Source organism: Colobus angolensis, unplaced genomic scaffold (assembly GCF_000951035.1).
Source record: "Colobus angolensis palliatus isolate OR3802 unplaced genomic scaffold, Cang.pa_1.0 Scaffold470, whole genome shotgun sequence".
Classification (NCBI taxonomy): Eukaryota; Metazoa; Chordata; class Mammalia; order Primates; family Cercopithecidae; genus Colobus; species Colobus angolensis.
Window position 1 is genome coordinate 1,728,149 of NW_012118155.1, and position 19,454 is coordinate 1,747,602.

Consider the following 19,454-nt stretch of genomic DNA (forward strand, 5'->3'; position numbering starts at 1 on the left):
TACAATTGCTTTCTTGAACAGGACTTCAGAATAAATTTCTGACTAACCTACATGGCAAACTTTCCCCAACCCTCTTTTTCCGGAAATGAATACATTCCTTTATTCTTTTCTCAAAGAGCTGTTCTTTATGAAGTGATATAAACAGCCTACAAATAAACACTAATAGCATTAATAGCAAAGTTCATATAATTTTTAAAATTTTTTATTTTATTTTTTAATTTGAGATGGAGTCTCACTCTGTCGTCTAGGCTGGAGTACCGTGGCACAATCTCGGCTCACTGCAACCTCCACCTCCTGAGTTCAGGCGATTCTCCTGCCTCAGCCTCCCAAGTAGGTGGGATTACAGGAATGTGCCACCACACCCAGCTAATTTTTGTATTTTTAGAAGAGATGGGGTTTCACCATGTTGGCTAGGCTGGTCGTGAACTCCTGACCTCAAGTGATCTGCCCACCTTGGCCTCCCAAAGTGCTGGGATTACAGGTGTGAGCCACTGCACCCAGCCAAAAAGTTAATAGAAATCTTAACCAAAATATAAATATACATTCATAACTGCCATCTACAATATTCTGTTTTGGTCCTATATCTTAATTTGTCTTTATCTATTTTATTATTCTTCTAATTGTCAACTGATTTTAATAAACAAAACTGATATTGATGTCTTTACAGGTGATGCATATATTAGCACATTCACAATATAAACAAAAAATTCAGAGGTAAAATTTGGGAATATTTAGGTTAAGGTTACACATGTTCAAAAGTTAACACAGACCTATCTGAAAAGTAAGTTACAAAACAATGCACGTCTATATATCAGAATAATCCAAGACTTAACCATCACGCAAGACTAACAATCTTCTATTATAAATCATTCCAACTTATTTGTAAAAGAAAAATCCAACAGGAAAAGTATCTTTAACTTGGTGGTGGGGGACATTCTAGTAATAGACACATTATTATACCACAGAAGAACTATTTATCTCTAACTCCTTTAAGAACTGCTTTAGGAATTTTTATTTTGGCTTTAAGTGGAATCACTTAGATCTAGATATCCTTTGAAGCAAAACCACTTAGAAACCAGTATTTTGTGCTAAGGAAGGGAAGAAATATTACAAAATATTGCAAAACAGAACAAAAAGCTTAAGGGTTTCATTTTAAGAAATATAAAGGCACGGATATTTCACATCGATTCAGATTTTATAGTTTGCAAACGTGAAATAAACCACCATATTACAACAAATATGTCTTAGTGATTGGTTAGATTTCACACTTCTCTCCAAATGTAACACTGTCACATTGCATTTCCTCTCTAAATGTATACTGATAGCACTGGGAAAGATGTTCAGATGCAGGGACAATCCCAATGTTTACCAAACTTCTGAAAGATGAATATACACTACAAACTTAGTTCCAAATATGAAATGAATAGGAAAGTTCAGCTATTTAGGGGGGTAGTCGAAGTGTCAACCGATCATAACGAGGCTTTTAAAATGTCAAGAACCATTTATATGCTATTATCTACTTTTTATTAATAAATTCTAAAGAAGTTTCTTATGTATGTCCAAAATATCAGTGAAATCTCTAATCTCTGGCCTTCAGATTATCTGTCCCCTCAAAGGACTGAAAGCGAGCACTTAGATTAATAGTATATGGTAAATGATGCATGAGAAACGAAGGACTCTCCTCAGAGGTGCCCCTCCTGTCAATGCTCTTAAACATGAAGCCATCAGGATCTCTTAGATTCAAAGAGCTATCAGGATTCAAGGGGACTTTCTTCAGACATAAATATACACACATACAGTATCATTTCTGTCTATTTCTGTACCTGGTTCTTCCATTACAAAACTAAAAAACATGACATTTCTTGTGTATACAAAGTTAAAAATGTACTTCTTAAAAAATGCAAACACAATGGCGACCTGCTATAATGTGTACATTATGTTCTACACAAAGAAAATAGACTCTGAGTACGCACAATTCATTAAGGTTAAATTAACCCAACCCCTCAAATTAATACACTGGTCCTTTTGATCTCAGAAGGCGCCTTTGCCTTTTTTCCCCCCCGACTTTTTTTTGGTAGTATACTGAAAGCTTGTTTTTGTATATAATCTCATAGAAAAATCTTCACCTGCAAATATAAGGTAGAATTTTTTCACAGCTATAGGCTGTAGCATTGATTTCTCCAGATATATCAATGGAGAACAAAGAACATGTATGACACTGTTAATTCCAGATTCTAAGAAAACTGTCCCAAGAGCCTGTTGCCACGGCCATGCCATCATCAGTTACACCTAAGCAGCTCACACGGTTGTCATGACCAGCAAGGACACCTGAAAAAAAAAAAATTCAGTAAAAAATTAGCAATTGTAGAGTTTTAGAATTAAACAAGTATATGCAGAGATTTAAAAGGGTACTTAAAAACTATCAGTCCAGTCTGAAAGCTCATCAGTTAAAAAACAATAATACTTTAAAAGAAAACAAATTTCTCTGAGTAAGAAGACAGGTTAGAAGTAAGCTGGATGTATTTATAAATTTGGATTATTTGAATTTTGACATGTTCCTCAATTTGTGGTTTTATTTTTTGAAACATCATTTTATAATTCAACTTATATCTAGGAAAACATATGCAGACAATTATTCCACATCTTTAATAAGTTCATGCTATTCCAAATTTTGCTACTGAGCTACGCTATTTTCAACAAAAACAAGATTTTCAGTGAAGTTCACTGAAGTAGTCCTTCACCACAGGAACAATAAAAACATAAGAATAAAGCTGCTTTACATCACTGCTTCCAAGAATACCAACATAATTTATTTACTTTCTTATGCTAATCACCAAACTCTGGAATGTTATTGGTCATAACTTTCTGAAACCATGAAACTCATCTAGTTTTCATTTCTTTCACATATTAAACTCACTTGATATATTTCCAATATTTGGGAGGAAAACAAGAAATACAGTAAGATCATTAAGAAAAATTAGAATACATCAAATGCTCAAAAAATTTTTTTAATACACTATGTCTGAATTTACATTACCTCCCTATATTCGTAAGCATATCATTTTCCATCAATCATCTCAGGAAAAGAAGTTCATCTTGTCTAAATATTCTCTATAGTATCTCCAGTAATGGCCATGTTTGGCAATGGGAAAATTTATCATTATGAGTTGAAATAACAAAAAAAATGAACATTGTGGGTAAATACTTTAAGTCACACTGGAGAGGGAAATGAATTAGCAATTCCCAAGTCAGGATCCAATTTTAAGTTCAAAGTTCCAGTTGAGCCAACTTGAAACCAGCTTGTAAGCAAAGCAAAACTAAAACTCAGGCATATAAGTGTGGACAACAAGCACATTTTTATTTTGTTATGGATACGAATTGTTTCAATCCAGGCAAAACACCAAATATCTTTACAAAGTAATTGGCTTTAAGCAACAGAATACTTCTAGGAATCTACCTGCAAAGTGTAAAACTGCAAACCATGCAGCCTCTTAAAAGAGGTTGTAGAAAATTATTCCTGGAAAAAACTTACACTGCCTCTGTTACCTCAGGAACCCCAACAACTGCATAGGGGGGTTAAAAGGGTAAGGACATAAATCCACAAGGACAGTGAGACGACAGCAGGCAATGGCAACAAACTTTTGTAAGCTGGATGGTGGTAACTGTTAATGAACCCCAAAATAGTTCAAAATGAATAATATAGTAAGCCAAATAACAAAATTACACTGCAGATTCTCCAAAAGCATCCCTACTAGGTGGAAACAGGTATCTCTGGAACAGGTAGGGGCAAAGGCAGAGAAAAATAAGATTGCACTGGAAAGTGTTCATCAATCAGTAAGACCCCCCAGGTGTCCTCTTCTTCCACTCTGCAGAGTCAGGTGATGGATCATCCTGTGCTGTGGCATAAGACTAGAGACTCACTCAGTGGAAAGGGTAAAACAGGGTCTCCTGACTGGAAGAAAACAGACACAGATGAGATTGGTAAAATGCTGAAATGGGGAATAAAGGAAGTTTACTAGCTAAATGCTGTGGCCCCTCGGGTTTTCTTTAGAAATCAGCCCCCAAACTGGTAGCCAGTTTATACACTTCATGGAGGAAAGTGGAAGATGGAAAAAAGGAAGAAAGGCAGACGGGCAGACATAGGAGAGCTTCCTCAGTTAACGGCCAGCCAGATCACCCTTCAGGGAGGCCTAGAGTCAGCACACCAGCCATGTGCTCAGAGCTTCAAATGGTTTTAGTGCCTCACTCTTAAATATGAATAAGAACTAACACTTTTAAGGAAATACTCTAAAAATAAGGACAGGAAACCCCAAAAATGAAGAAAAAAAAAAAACGAAAAAAACTTAGCAACACAAAAGGCTATGCTTGAAGAAGAAACTTAAAAAAAAAATTTTTCACTAATAAGCTCAGAGAAACACAAGACTTCATTTATGAATAAAAGTGTGGGAAGACCCCCTGAAACTATTGCTATGGAATAAAAGATGAAATACTCCTGATTATTGTAAATACAAAATTGCATGCAGGATTGTGTAAAGACAATGCCAGGTTGGACTGTCAGAATGAGCCAACAGCACATGATGTGCTTCCCCCAGAAGAGAGCCTATGAATGGACGTGCAGTCAGGGAGGTTTCACATCACCAAGATTCCTATCCCAGAAAAGCAGATGTTCATAGCTCTGAGAATGGAATGTGACCCTCGTGGAGAGCCTATAAACGGATGCATGGGGAACACCTGTCCATATGGATAAGATAGGGCTATAAATGCCCTCATCTTGCCATGGTTCTTCTAGGCCTCTTTAGGGTTAAGGCATACTCCCTTCTGGGAATTTCTGGTCTAACTGGTTGTCTAGCTTCACGTCTTCTTTCTATGGATTGTTTGTAACCAGCTTTTCCTGTAACTGTTACTGCTGATTAATATCTTGCTAATCATAGGTTATGGAAAGACTTCCTGTTTTAAGGCTCTGTTAGAAATTACTGATGCACACACTATATTGTAAATTATCTCTGTATACTGTACTTCTGCATACAGATGTTATGTTAAAGAACTACTTCATCCCCATGTGACCATCTCACCATCACCAAATGACCCTAAATCCCTCACTAACCTACCCCCGCCCTCACTAAACTTAATAATAAAATGCTGGCATATCCAGTGCATTGTTGGCACCGTGGGACCGGAAGGCGGTGATCCCCCAGACCCAGCTTTCACTATCTTGTGTGTGCCTATTATTTCTCGACCTGCCGATCCGTCTGGGAACAAAGAGAGAGGCCCGTTACATTGCGGGCTGCTGGCCAGATCCCGCAATATAAAAGAATGGGTGCCACCAAAAAAAAAAAACAAAAAAAAGAAAAAAAAGAAAAACCCAGAACAAAATAGCTCTTAAGTTAAAAAGATGGCAGTGAAAATGAAAACCAAAACTTAACAGAAGGGTTGAAACCCGAGGTGAGGTTTCCTTCCAGAAGATAAAGCAAAAAAGATGGAAACTAAAAAAAATACAATTAAAAAGTCAGGCCGGGCACAGTGGCTCATGCCTGTAATCTCAGCACTTTGGGAGGCTGAGGCGGGCAGATCACCTGAGGTCAGGAGTTCAAGACCAGCCTGGCCAACATGGTGAAACCCGTCACTACTAAAAATACAAAAACTAGCCAGGCATGGTGGTGTGCGCTTGTAATCCCAGCTAGTCTACTCAGGAGGCTGAGGCAGGAGAATTGCTGGAACCTGGGAGGCAGAGGCTGCAGTGAGCCAAGATCACACCACTGCACTCCAGCCTGGGCAACACAGCAAGACTCCATTTCAAAAAAAAAAAAAAATTCTTAAAAACAAAAAAAAGAAGTCAAAGGATCAGTCCAGGAAGCCCATTATCAACATAATGGGAGATCTAGAAAAAGGGAATGATGATAATGGAGAAGAAATAAAATTCAACAAGCCCCCACCCCCAAGTGCACCCCCAAGTGTCCCTATTCTATAAGTCAATCAGTTTCCAGATCAAAAAGGCACACTAAATATCCAGCACAATGAATGAAAATGGATCTGCTCCAAGACATATCAAAAGTGGCAGAAAGTGTGAAGATTCATTAGTGAGAAGCACATCAAAACTAAGACTATAAACCAAAAAATTAACTCTAGAAAATACAAAAAAAGCTCCATGGCAAAAGAAGTCATAACACGTCTCATGGCTCAGCAGCAAACGACTTTTTGAAAAGTCGGAATTATGTAAACAGTGAATGTGGCTCTAAACAAAATCTATCATATGGGAAAAAATTGGTTGGGAAGAATGTGGCTACGGTGGGAGCAGCTTAAAACCAAACCCTTATCATCCATGATAATAGGTCAACAACAGATAACACCTAATTTTTTTTTTTTAAACAAGTAACAGCAATACAGGCATGTTATTTAGAGATGTGTAAGTAAGCCAGGTGAGGTGATTCAAGCCTGTAATCCCAGCTACTCCAGAGGTTGAGGCAGGAAGAAACCAGCCTTAGCAACATAAAGAGATCCTGTCCAAACAAAACAAAACAAAGGTGGAGAGAGAGAGGAGGAGTAGTTAATGACTAAATGTAGTTACTTTGGGGAGCAGAAACTATGGGTTGGGAATGAAGCAATGTTGTGTTTTGGTAATAAGCTATATAGGACAATTGGATTCCTTTAAGTATAATTTTGATTTTTAAAAAGAGTTAAAAATTACTCTGTGTGACTTGTTATTAATGACAGTCCCCAGTATGACTTAATGTGTATTGTCATCTTGTAGAAGCTGCAGAGGAGGACTCAGGGTATGGGGCTAAGGGAGGTGACAGGTGTATGTCCTGTCCCATACAAGATCTGCTTCAGAAGGAAGAAAACCAGCAGTTACCATGTTTCCTGTCAGGTGATAAGAAAAGTGTGATTTCTAAAAGACCACACTGAATCACATTCACTATCCATCTTTAACTCTGAAGTCTAAGAAACAAGAAAATATTACAGACCTCAGTGTGATTCTTCAGAAAGCAAAAGTGTAAATATGGCTTATGGACTATAATCACAAACAAAGGGTAACAACAAAGAACATGATGAGAACCATTGGGTTACCACTTCCCACAACTCCAAGATGTCCATGGAGGCCTAGAATACAACTGACGGGAACCTCTTCACGCTTCCTGAAAATCAGAACCTAATGTGGACTGATTTACTAACCTGCACGATCTCCTTTTAGCGTGTCCCATACATTACAATTAAAGTCATCGTAACCAGCCAACAAGAGACGCCCACTTTTTGAGAAGGCTACGGAAGTGATTCCACAGATGATATTGTCATGAGAATACAATAATAACTCTTGATCTGCACGAAGGTCAAAGAGCCGGCAAGTGGCATCATCAGAGCCAGTGGCGAAGGCATATCCATTTGGGAAAAACTAGACAGGAGAGTAACAAACATTTATTCTACAGATGTATGCAAAATCATAGGAGGCAGTGTAATAATAGACAAATCTAGACTAATAGTCCAACTTGGCTACTTACCAGGTGAGCGATGTTGGGCACTAAGATTCTTAAATATTTTGAGCCTTAGATTCCATTTCAAAGTGTTGGTTAGGATTGAATTAAATAACATATGCAAAGTACATAGCCTATTGTTCAGAACACAGCAAGTATTCAACAAATACTGGCTCTGGTTCTCCATATGTCATACTGGAACATTTAAGGTAAGTACTAATATTTATAGAATATATGTGTGTGTGTGTGTGTGTGTGTGTGTGTGTGTGTGTGTGTGTGTGGCTACTGCAGAACGAGCGGCAAGGAGATAAAAGGTCCACAATCCTCATAGGGTTATAAGGAACCCTTAGGACAGTTCTTTTTCAGAATTCAGAATTTTTCAGATTTTAGAAAGGTAATATACTGCATATTTGGTAAAACCCAAATATGGTGCAGTGTACAATACACTATCAAGTCAACATTATTAAACAACACTATTCAGATCCTCAATATCTTATTTTGTGCCTTCTTAGGGTATCAGTATTTCCAAGTTGTCTACTAAAGTCTCCTACACAATGGTGTTTTGGGTCCTTGAATTTTTAATGGCTTTTGTTTTATGAATTTCGACGTTATGGTGTCACTACTGTCCATTTTGTTAAGATAAAACTTCTCTCATCTTACAGTTTTTGCTCCAATTCTACTTCGGTTAATAGCAATACAGTAATATTACTACAGATTTCCTTCCAGTTTATGACTTACCCACTCTCTCACTGTTACATTTAGCCTTCCTGGGTCATTTTGCTTTAGGTATGTTTCTTGCAAACAACATTATAGTTCAGTTTATTCCGTATCTTTCGATAGCAGTCATCATTTATGTGTAATGCCTTACGTGATTATTCTTGGGCCTTAATATCTTATCCTATATTCTATTTAGTGTATTTTCTCCCTATATCATGGCTATGATCTCTGATACAGTATTTCTCCCTTAACACTTGGCAGATATTCTTCAGGAGCCTTCTAGTAGTGTCTATTGTGAAAAAGTGTGAGGTTAGCTTAGTTTTTAATCTCTTATGTCTAGGTAATCTGCGTTTTCATCTTGAATTTTCTTCCATCTTTTGATACTCTAAATTCAACAGGACATGTTGGTTTTTCTTAATTACTTTTCTTTGTTATTTTTGAGATGGAGTCTTGCTCTGTCGCCCAGGCTAGAGTGCAGTGGCGCAATCTCAGCTCACTACAACTTCTGCCTCCTGGGTTCAAGTAATTCTCCTGCCTCAGTCTCCTCAGTAGCTGGGATTGTAGGCATGCACCACAACGCCTGGCTAACTTTTTTGCATTTTTAGTAGAGACAGGGTTTCATTATGTTGGCCAGGGTGGGCTTGAACCCCTGGCCTCAAGTGATCTGCCTGCCTCAGCTTCCCAAAGTGCTGAGATTACGGGCATGAGCCACAGCGCCTGGCCCCTCTTTTAATTACTTTTTAAAAACTACTTCATAAGACCCTTAGACCTTCAACTCAATGTTTTTCTTAAACTAAGATATTTTTTAAAAAATTACTTCTTGGCTATCCTTCTGCTTCCAGCCAAAACAGAGTAATAGTGATTGGATTTGCTCCACACCTTAAAGAACTAAAAACAACTGGACAAAAATATATAAAACATGGTTCTAAAAACATTGGATATCAGTCAACTAAGGAGTGTGCCTCTGAGAAACAACAAATAAAAGAGGCCGGGTGTGGTGGCTCACACCTGTAATCCCAGCACTTTGGGAGGCTGAGGTGGGCAGATCACCTGAGGTCAGGAGTTCGAGACCAGCCCGCCCAACATAGTGAAACCCTGTCTCTACCAAAAATACAAAAATTAGCACAGTGTGGTGGCAGGTGCCTGCAGTCCCAGCTACTTGGGAGGTTGAGGCTGGAGAATCCCTTGAACCCGGGAGGCAGAGGTTGCAGTGAGCCGAGATCACGCTACTGTACTCCAGCTTGGGTGAAAGAATGAGACTCTGTCTCAAAATAAGTAAGTAAATAAATAAATAATTCCTACAGCTGCTCCATCTTACTACCTTCCTACCATCTTACTATGAAAGTTTACAGGTCGTGGTGAAGGGAAGAGAAACGCAGCTGGAGCCCACTGGCCTCCCTGAGTTGAGGAGACAGCACTGGGAATCCAAGAAGTCCACAGCAGCTAGGGTTCACAGAGAGTGCCAGAGAGGGCAAAGTTTGGCAAAGAGAAAACTCCAGAAGCATGTGGAGGGCCTCTTTTAGGTATTCAACTGAGTATTGATCAGCAGAGTCGTGTGAAAAACTGATCAAGCAGAAAATAAACACCCAAAAAGATTAGAGGAAACAAACTCTGGTGCATACATAGGACGAGAATGATGCCTATCCCCTCCAGCCAGAGGGAAAACCTCATAATGCACAGGAAAAACCTCATAATTTATAGGGAAGAGGGTTTGTAAGTCTTTTGCCTCACCAGTGGGGCAAAATTAAGCACACACAGTGTGACTCTGGTCCCATCGAACAAAACTTACATGCAAACCCTGTAATGATCAAATCATTTCCAAGTAACTTAACTTGGCCAGTCTGATTTTAGCTATGCCCCAGAGCAAACCTAAACAATATTTTTATGAATATAGAATTATCTAGCATCCAACAAGGTAAAATTCACAATGTCTGGTATCTAATAAAAATTCACCAGACATGCAAAAAAGCAAGAAAATATGACCTATAATTAGGAGAAAAATTAATCAGTTGAAAAAAACAGAAAAAGTCACAGAAGATAAAATTAATAGACAAGGACAACGACAATGTCTGGGATGAAAAGTGCACTGGATGGGTTCATGGCCGATTAGATACCACAGAAGAGAAAAGACGCATGAAGGCAAAGCAATAGGAACCATCCAAAGTAAAATACAGAAAGAAAAATATCCTGAACAATAAAATGAACAGAACATGAGTGAGCTCTGGGAAAACTTCAAGTAGTTTAATGTCTCTGTAACTTAAAAGTCTCCAAAGGAAGGAAGAGAGGAGACAGAAAAAAAATCTGATTAGGGGCCGGGGTGCAGTGGCTCACACCTTTAATCCCAGCACTTTGGGAGGCCGAGGCAGGCGGATCACCTGAGGTCAGGTGTTTGAGACCAGCCTGGCCAACATAAGGAAACCCCACCTCCACTAAAAATACAAAAAATTAGCCAGGCATGGTGGTGTGTGCCTGCAGTTCCAGCTACTCAGGAGGATGAGGCAAGAGAATTGCTAGAACCCGGGAGGTGGAGGTTGCTGAGAACCCAGGAGGTGGAGGTTGTAGTGAGCCAAGATCGTGCGATTGCACTCCAGCCTGGGTGACAAAGAGTCGGTCAAAAGAAAGGAAAGAAAGACAAGACAGAAAGAAACTCATAGATCCAAACATAAGAAACATGAAGAAGGGCCAGGCATGGTGGCTCACTCCTGAAATTCGAGCACTTTGGGAGGCTAAGACAAAAGATCACTTCAGCGCAGGAGTTAGAGACCAGCCTGGGCAACATGGCAAGACCCTATCTCTGCAAAAAATATACACACACGCACATACACACAAATAGCCAGGCATGGTGGCATGCACCTGTATACCCAGCTACTTGGGCCCAGGGAAGTTGAGGCTGCAGTGAGCCATGATTGCACCACTGCACTCCAGCCTGGGTGACAGAGTGAAACCCAGTCTTAAAAAAAAAAAAAAAAAATTATGGCTTTAAGTTCCAATATTAGAAATTTTAAAAAGTTCCAAATCAATGACATCAGCTTCTATCTTAAAAAACTAGAAAAAAGACCGGGTGTGGTGGCTCATGCCTGGAATCCCAGCACTTTGGGAGGCCGAGGTGGGCGGATCACCTGAGGTCAGGAGTTTGAGACCAGCCTGACCACAGGGAGAAACCCTGTCTCTACTAAAAATACAAAAAATATCAGCCAGGAGTATTGGCACATGCCTGTAATCCCAGCTACTCAGGAGGCTGAGGCAGGAGAATCACTTGAACCTGGGAGGCGGAGGTTGTGGTGAGCTCACATTGTGCCATTGCACTCCAGCTTGGGCAACAAGAGTGAAACTCCGTCTCAAAAAAAAAAAAAAAAAAAAAAAAAAAAAAAAAAAAAAAAAAAAAAAAAAAAAAACAAGGCTGGGCACGGTGGCTGGCGCCTATAACCCCAGCACTTCGGGAGGAAGAGGCAGGCAGATCACAAGGTCAAGAGATCGAGACCATCCTAGCCAACATGGTGAAACCCGTCTCTACTAAAAATTCAAAAATTGGCTGAGCATGGTGGCGTGCGCCTGTAGTCCCAGTTACTTGGGAGGCTGAGGCAGGAGAATCACTTGAATCCGGGAGGCAGAGGTTGCAGCGAGCTGAGATCGCGCTACTGTACTCCAGCCTGGCAATAGAGCGAGACTCCGTCTCAAAAAAAAAAAAAAAAGTCTAGAAAAAGAAAAGCAAATGAAGCCCAAGCGATCAGTTTGGCTTTGTTTCCCCGCCCAAATCTCATCTTGAATTGTAATCCCCAAATCCCCAAGTGTTGTGAGGGACCCGGTGGGAGGTAACTGAATCATGGGGGTGGGCTCCCTGAAGGCTGTTCTTGCCATAGTGAGTTCTCATGAGAGCTGATGGTTTATAAGGGGCTTCCCCCTTCGCACTCATTCTCTCTCCTGCCACCCTGTGGAGAGGTGCCTTCCACTATGATTGTAAGTTTCCTGAGGCCTCCCCAGCCATGCAGAACTGTGAGTCTATTAAACTTCTTTTCTTTATAAATTACCCGGTGTCAGGTATTTCTTCACAGCAGTGTGAGAACGAACTAATACACCACGGAAGCAGTAGAAAAGAAATAATAAAGATGAGAGTGAAAGATCAATGAAACAGAAAAACAATAGAGTATCATTCAGAACAAAAGCTGGTTCTCTCAGCAGGTAGTTGATTGATAGATAGGTATAGATACAGATAAAATAAAAAAACCTCTAGCCAGATATATTTATTGCTAAGGCTGCAACAGCAAAGCACCACAAGCTGGTTGGCTTAAACAAAAGGAATGTATTGTCTCACAGTTCTGGAGGCCAGAAGCTTGAAACCAAGATATCTGAGGGCTGTGACAGAAAGATCTGTAATCTTCTCTCTGTCCTGTAGATGACTGTCTTCTCTTGTGTCTCTTCACATCATCTTCCCTCTATGCTTGTCTATCTCCAAATTTCCCCCTTTTATGAGGATAATAGTCATGCTGGATTAGTGTCATCCAATCCATTATGACCTCATTTTAACCAATTATATCTGGACCAACCTTATTTTCAAATAAGGTCACAGTCTGAGGTCCTGGGCTTTAAGACTTCAACACATAAATTTTAGATGGGCACAATTCAACCTACAGTCCTAGACTATTAGGAAAAAAGTAAAACACAAATTACCAACATCATACGTGAGAGCAGGACGTCCTGTAAACTCTATAGATATCAAAAATAATTAGGGGAGTGTAATAAACAGCTATAAGCCAATAAATATGACAATGGAGATGATATAGACAAAATCTTTGAAAGTTCACTCAAAAAGAAATGGATAACCTAAAAAGCCCTATAACTAATATGATATCACATTATAAACTGTAAATATATACAATTTGTCAATTATACCTTAATAAAGTGGGGGCTGGGGAGGAAAAAAAGCCTTGATCTATGATAGAAATAACTGAATCTGGCACTGAGCTAATGAAAATAATAATCACAGTTCCCAATTATTAACAGTGTCTTTACTGCTGAGAGACACCTAGAGGCCCCATAAATATGGAGCCAAATGGAAAGTTTCAGCAACTCAATCAGTGAATATATGGGGCTCAGCCACAAATGAAACTATTCCAGTTTGATTTCGAAGTCTGACATTCTAAACAGTGTGAGAAATATCACTGTTAAAATCCTCAATGAATATAATTTGAAAGTAAAAATATAATAAAGTTGGTCATAATTTCATAGGAAAAAAGGAAAACCGTTATATATACAGTATCTATGTTTGACCCATTTTATTCCAAATGGAAGGCTTCTATATTTACTTATAGTTTTAAAAGATGGTACTAATGTTTTGACTTAAATAAAAAAAAAAAAAGAAAATCAATGTAAACACACCATTTTAACTGGCTAAAAAAAACCACACGAACACCTCACAAGATGGAGAAAAAGTATTTGATGAAAATTCAACACTCATTCCTGATAAAGAATTTAGCAAATTATGAGAGAACATCTCAACTTGGTAAAAGTAATGGGCTGAGAGATAGAGAGGGTTAAAGTTTGCTGCTCTAAAACTCTATTATTCTAACCAGGTTGGCCTAAGGCGAAGAGGTGGGGATGGGGTGAGCACAGCATTTACTTTCTCTGATGTTTTCTATAAAATCATGTAAAACAAAAATGACTCTCAGTAAGTGTATGATAAAGAAAAGCTAATTTTTTCCCCAAAAATGTCTTGTTACAAAAGTAGAATGTTTCTCATACATTAAAATCCTTGGCAATTATGGTACTTTTGGACACGCTAGTCATATCTGATCTGCTTAGGTAACCTAACTCAAGCAGTATCCTACCTTCTTTTAACACCCCTCCCCATCAATTCTGACTATTTCATAATCATTTTGATTGTCATTCAAAATGTTATTTTCACTTTATCCTAATTTACAGATACCTATGACTAGCTTATCCTCTTATATACTGAGTACTTCTTACCTGGCTTAATCTATTTATGGTTATCTGTTTAAGTAGTTTTATAAAATATGAAGTAGCTCATAAATAATTGATACCAGCGAGGCATGGTAGCTCATGCCTCGCAATCCCAGCACTTTGGGAGGCTGAGGTGGGAGGACCGCTGAGCCCAGGAGTTCAAGAGCAGCCTGGGCAACAAAATGAAACTCTGCCTCTACCAAAGATTAAAAAAAAAACAAAAAAAAAAACAGCCAGCTGTGGTGGTGAGTGCCTGCAGTCCCAGTACTCCTGAGGTTGAGGCAGGAAGATCACTTGAGCCCAGGAGTTCAAGGCTGCTGTGAGCTATGACCATGCCACTGCCCTGCAGCCTGGGCAACCGAGTGAGACCCTGTCTCTAAATAATAATTATTATCTATACCATTTACTGAGCATCTAATACCTAATTTAGTCTCCACACCATTCTCTGATGTAAGTGGCATTATCCCTATTTTAAAAACGGAAGAATCTGAGGTTCACCAAGATTAGACAGCATGACTAGTGTCACACAGGTGCTTGACGGCAGCAGAACTAAGATTAGTCCCGGGCTGCACTGCCTTCAAAAGCTATATTCACACTCATCAGCTGCTGTTTTCATCCTTACTGTTTTCTCTTTGGGTTGTTCGCTTTGGTCCCAGAGATACGACACTTTTTTCTCATCTAAATTCACTGTTAGAACATCCATGATCTGCTTGTTTACTCATGATAATCCCTCCCTCTACTTTGAAAAAAAAAAAAGCGATATTCACCAGCAATTAAAAACCTAGGTTGCCAGGAACAATGGCTCATGCCTGTAATCCCAACACTTTGGGAGGCTGAGGCAGGAGGACTGCTCCAGCTCAGGAGTTCGAGACTGGCCTGGACAACATGGCAAAACCCCATCTCTATAAAAAATACAAAAATTGGCCGTGTACGGTGGTGTGTGCCTGTAATCCTAGCTACCAGGAGACTGAGGTGGGAGGATAGCTTGAGCCCAGGCGGTCGAGGCTGCAGTGAGCCATGACTGCGCCGCTGTAATCCAGCCTGGATGACACAGCAAGACTGTCTCAAAAAATCGAAAAACAACAACAACAACAAAATCCAACAATAATAAAAAAGACCTAGGACTACGAATTGAAGCTTTCTTTTTTAAAAAATCCAAAACGCTTATTACTTGAAGATTCAAAGTTATAAGAGCACATTATTTATAAGAATCCTTGAAAGCAATTTGTTGTTAAAATCATGCCACAGAGCTCAATACTTTAAATGCATAATAAATTTTCTCTGGAAATGCTGTTCACTTACACTGACAGCATTAATATCTGAGACATGTCCCGTGAAAGACTGTCTACACATTCCATCTCGAATATCCCATAATTTGGAAGAGGCATCACAAGCACCAGAAACAAAAGTCCTCATGTCAGGACTCAGAGAAAGACTCATCACATCTCCAGAATGCCCAGTGAATGTGGTGGTCTGCTGGGCAGTTTCGATGTCCCATAAAGCACTGTAATTAAAAATAAAATACAACACTTAACGACAATGACCTCTTCTTATGTCAGTTCCTGCTACCACCCTCACACCCATAATCAGTGTGCTTTTGGAATAAACTTACCAAGTTGTATCTCCTGAACTTGTAACAATTTGGCTGTCATCTAAAAAACGACAGCAGGACAAGTACCCTACAGCATAAAGAGTAGCAAATTTTAGGTTATCATTGATTGAATAACTCAGCTACCATATGAAATAGCAATACATATTGTTAAAAATAGAATACTTGGGCAACAACATAGTTCTACTTTTAGTTACTTCAAATCCTACATTGTCTATAAATTAAATGTTATCAACAAACCATTCTTAGGCATTTACTGTGTTAATGACATTGTGCTGGGTACTCTGAAAGCTACCAAACTGAGCAAGACACAGCCCCTGCCACCTAAGACAATTACCTTGCAAAGAACTATAATCCATGGCTGACTGTGTTAAGCACCCTGGAGAAATACTTTTAAAATACTGTGAGAGGACGCCTCTGGGCGCACCGCCTGTGAGTTAGCCCTGCTCTGCAAGGAGCAGTTAAAAAAATTTTTTTCAAACAAAAAATATTAAAAAAATAAAAAATTGTGAGAAATCAAAAGAACAACAGTGAAGACTTTACGAAAGATGTGGCATTTGAATGCTCAGCATTCATCAGTGTTTCAAAATATGGAAATGTCAGGAAAACACCATTCTAGAGATTTTGTAAAAGCAAGGTCAAATAGTATGGTTAAAAATTCAGATGGATGGATACCAGATCAGTGGCAATAAATTCCTAATTAACACCATTAACCCAACACTACACTACTGAACTATGATGGGCACACTGGCAAACAAAGCAATACACTATCATGGTGAAAAGCATTTCACTAATGCACCTTAATGTATACTCTCAATTATATAATTGAGTACAGATGCCACAATCCCATAATGGTTATATGGCAGCAGAAAATGGAGAACATTTTATTTGCTTTATTTTTCATGAGTTTGAATTTTGTGCCATAAACTTATCATTTTTACAAAAACAATACAGCTATTTTTGAAAGAAAAATAAAATTATGATTGTTTGTATGACTATAAAAAGTTAATGTTTCCTTTGGTTCATAATAATTTCTATTCCCACCTGATTAATCCTCATCCTTTAGCCAGCTGAGCACAATCTGTTATTTGTCCTTGATCAGCATATTCATCTACACAAGGAATCATGTGTGGTGGGAAAGAATATTTAGGGAAGCTCACCTGTGTGACCCGGCAACTCTCGGCTCACTCTCACATTTCCCTCTCTGGTCTTTAAGTTATATATAGAGCAGATGTTGTCCAAGCCTCCACAGGCAACATAATTACCAGAGGGAGCATAAGCACAGGTCATCACCCAGGAGGACCTCAAAGGAATAGCATGCATCTGTAGGGCACACACCAGTCACACATCACTCAGATTACAAAAACCATCATCTATTGCATAAACCCATTTACAATGAAGTAAATATTACTAAAAATTAAATACATCTAAGAAAGGTAAGTCAAATAAAATAAGGGCTTGAGAAAGTGAACCACGAAAAATAAAATGCTAATGCACATTAAAATGCCTATTATTTTGTATTATCAAATCATGAGTCAAAAAGTGCTCTTCTAGGAAATAATTCTCTTAATAAAGAATTTTCAGTGTTAATATATTGCCATTTGAAAAATTAAGTGTAAAATGTTAAAGGTTTTAATAGAATTTTCATTTTTGTAATAGTGCTCAAAATTCCTCAAACATAACTCTGAACAAGAACTAGGGAGATAATTAGCAAGTCTCAGAGTCGATTACATGAGTCTTCTATGAAAAGATGACACTAGCATCCCTCTACTAATAGGCCCTTATTCTGGGCTCTCATTCAAACAATGGTGATAGTTTTGCATTGATCTGGTCACAACGCTATCTGCTGCCTTGTTACCCTAACACCAATAATTTGAAAGTCAGATGGAAAAAAGTAAGGTGTATGAGAATACCACGGCTAAACAGTCCATACAGGGAATCAACACATGGCAGGATTACTACTATGTTCTCACTTAACGTAAAATAATATGCTTAAAATACATTTTTTTGTTTTATGAAAATATAGTTGAAAGATAACATGCTTAATGATGATTAATAAAGAAAAACTATTACATTACAAAACTGTCTTAGCTTGCTTTAAAATATCAATCGGGTTGAAGCTATTGTTTATTTCACAAAATGGTATTTTCAAATGTTTAATAAAAATACTAATATGTATACACAGAGTATAAAGTTAAACTTTATACTTATCTTAAACTTATCAAAGTATTCCTGAAGCTTTTTCACTACCACTCAACAATTTTAAACTGGTGATTCCTTCCAGTGGATGTATTAGGACCATCCACACTCTATTACCCCCAAGAGATCTAAACAAGTTGTCATTTGCCTCCAATCTACTGTATCTTCTAAGCAGTCCAGAAGCACAAATCAATGCCTGGAGTGGGCCAAAGAAGAGCTTCACACTAGCCATCTAACTTATCCACAACTAGAAATTACAATCTCAGGGTCTTTGTCACATTAGGAAATGGGAATTTTAAAAAATCATTTATTAGTATATGTATAATGGTACTTTTTCTAGTATTTATAAATTAAATATGAGCCCTCTAGTAAAACACAGTCATCTTTGGAAATAAAAAAGGGTTAAACATTAAAAGCAAACACTAAGACAAAAGAGAAGAACTAGATTAAAATAAACTATAATAAATTTATCTCAGAAAGCAAGTTAGGTTTGAGGTAAAAGAATAAAGGAAAGAACTGGTAAACAGCCAAACAAATATAAGGTTATTTAAAAGAATTATGAAGAAATTCTACCTTATTTGTTGTATAGCTATCCCAAATAATTAATTTTCCATCTTGGGAAGCACTGACTAGCAGCCTAGAGGAACAAACACAAAAATAATTTGACACTTAGAGGGAAAAAATAGCTTAAATTGGTTAGACATTGTATTAATGTAGAATAATTCAGAAAAAAATACAATCTTTCTAATTAAAAACTTGATACCAAAATATGTTCTTCCAACTTTTAAAAAATGTATGCTTCATGCCAAAAGTTTTAAATATATATATATTTCATAAAATAAAATTTAGCAACTGACTAAAAATGTCTGGCTATGATTAAACTTTTTTGTCGTAACAACATTTTAGTTATACAAGATTTGGATGGATATTAGCTGACTGGTTTAGTACTTACTAACTTACTTAAATTTAATGACAAGAATGTACATAGTAGCCTAACAACCATATTTCATCAAATCTAAAAACACCAATTGAGAGCCTGAGAATATGACAGTACTAGAGGTACAATGCAGGATACATCTCCTGCTCTTGAGGCCTCTACCATCTGGTGAAGATATGACATTTACTCATATTTATATTAAATCAAATAAGTAAAAACTGTCAGAAGAGGGGTATAAAATAAATACCACAGGAGAGTAAAGGAGGAATAATGGCTAGTTGAGTTAATCAAAAGAGAATGAGTCTTGAAAGAAAATGTTGAGAGCTAAAGACAGAGAAAGGGCTGTATTTTAGGAGAAAGCTTTAAGATCAATGACAGGTAGAAAAACACAGTGAGTGTTTCAGAAATTGTGAGTCTTCCAGTAGTACAGAGTTTGTGAGAAAAAGGAAAAATAAGGTGAGAAAAGCAGATGGGGCTTAAACTGCAGAAAGCTTTGTTAAGCTAAAAAGTATGAACTCCTAAGTAATTTTAGCCACTAGATTCGTTTTGTTTGGATTTTTTTTTTTTT

The 19,454-nt window shown here is 38.0% G+C and overlaps 1 protein-coding gene across 1 annotated transcript; it reads right to left on the reverse strand.

The window, feature by feature from the left end:
* Window positions 1-216: 216 nt before the first annotated feature.
* LOC105523712 (guanine nucleotide-binding protein subunit beta-4) lies at window positions 217-18,595 on the reverse strand. The gene is made up of 6 exons (XM_011958666.1): window positions 18,523-18,595; window positions 16,911-17,073; window positions 15,754-15,820; window positions 15,444-15,645; window positions 7,171-7,387; window positions 217-2,328 (listed from the first exon to the last, which is right to left on the reverse strand). Exons 2-6 carry the CDS (start codon window positions 17,071-17,073, stop codon window positions 2,222-2,224), a joined length of 756 nt encoding a protein of 251 aa, XP_011814056.1. The 5' UTR covers window positions 18,523-18,595; the 3' UTR covers window positions 217-2,221.
* Between the last annotated feature and the right edge of the window lie 859 nt (window positions 18,596-19,454).

Coding starts and splice junctions, on each gene's coding strand:
- LOC105523712 (XM_011958666.1), bottom strand. CDS start 17,073: ATGCATGCTATTCCTTTGAGGTCCTCCTGGGTGATGACCTGTGCTTAT. Junction 15,821..16,910: donor AGAGTTGCCGGGTCACACAG/GTGAGCTTCCCT, acceptor TTTATGCTGTAG/GGTACTTGTCCTGCTGTCGT. Junction 7,388..15,443: donor CAGATATTAATGCTGTCAGT/GTAAGTGAACAG, acceptor TCTCCTGTCTAG/TTTTTCCCAAATGGATATGC.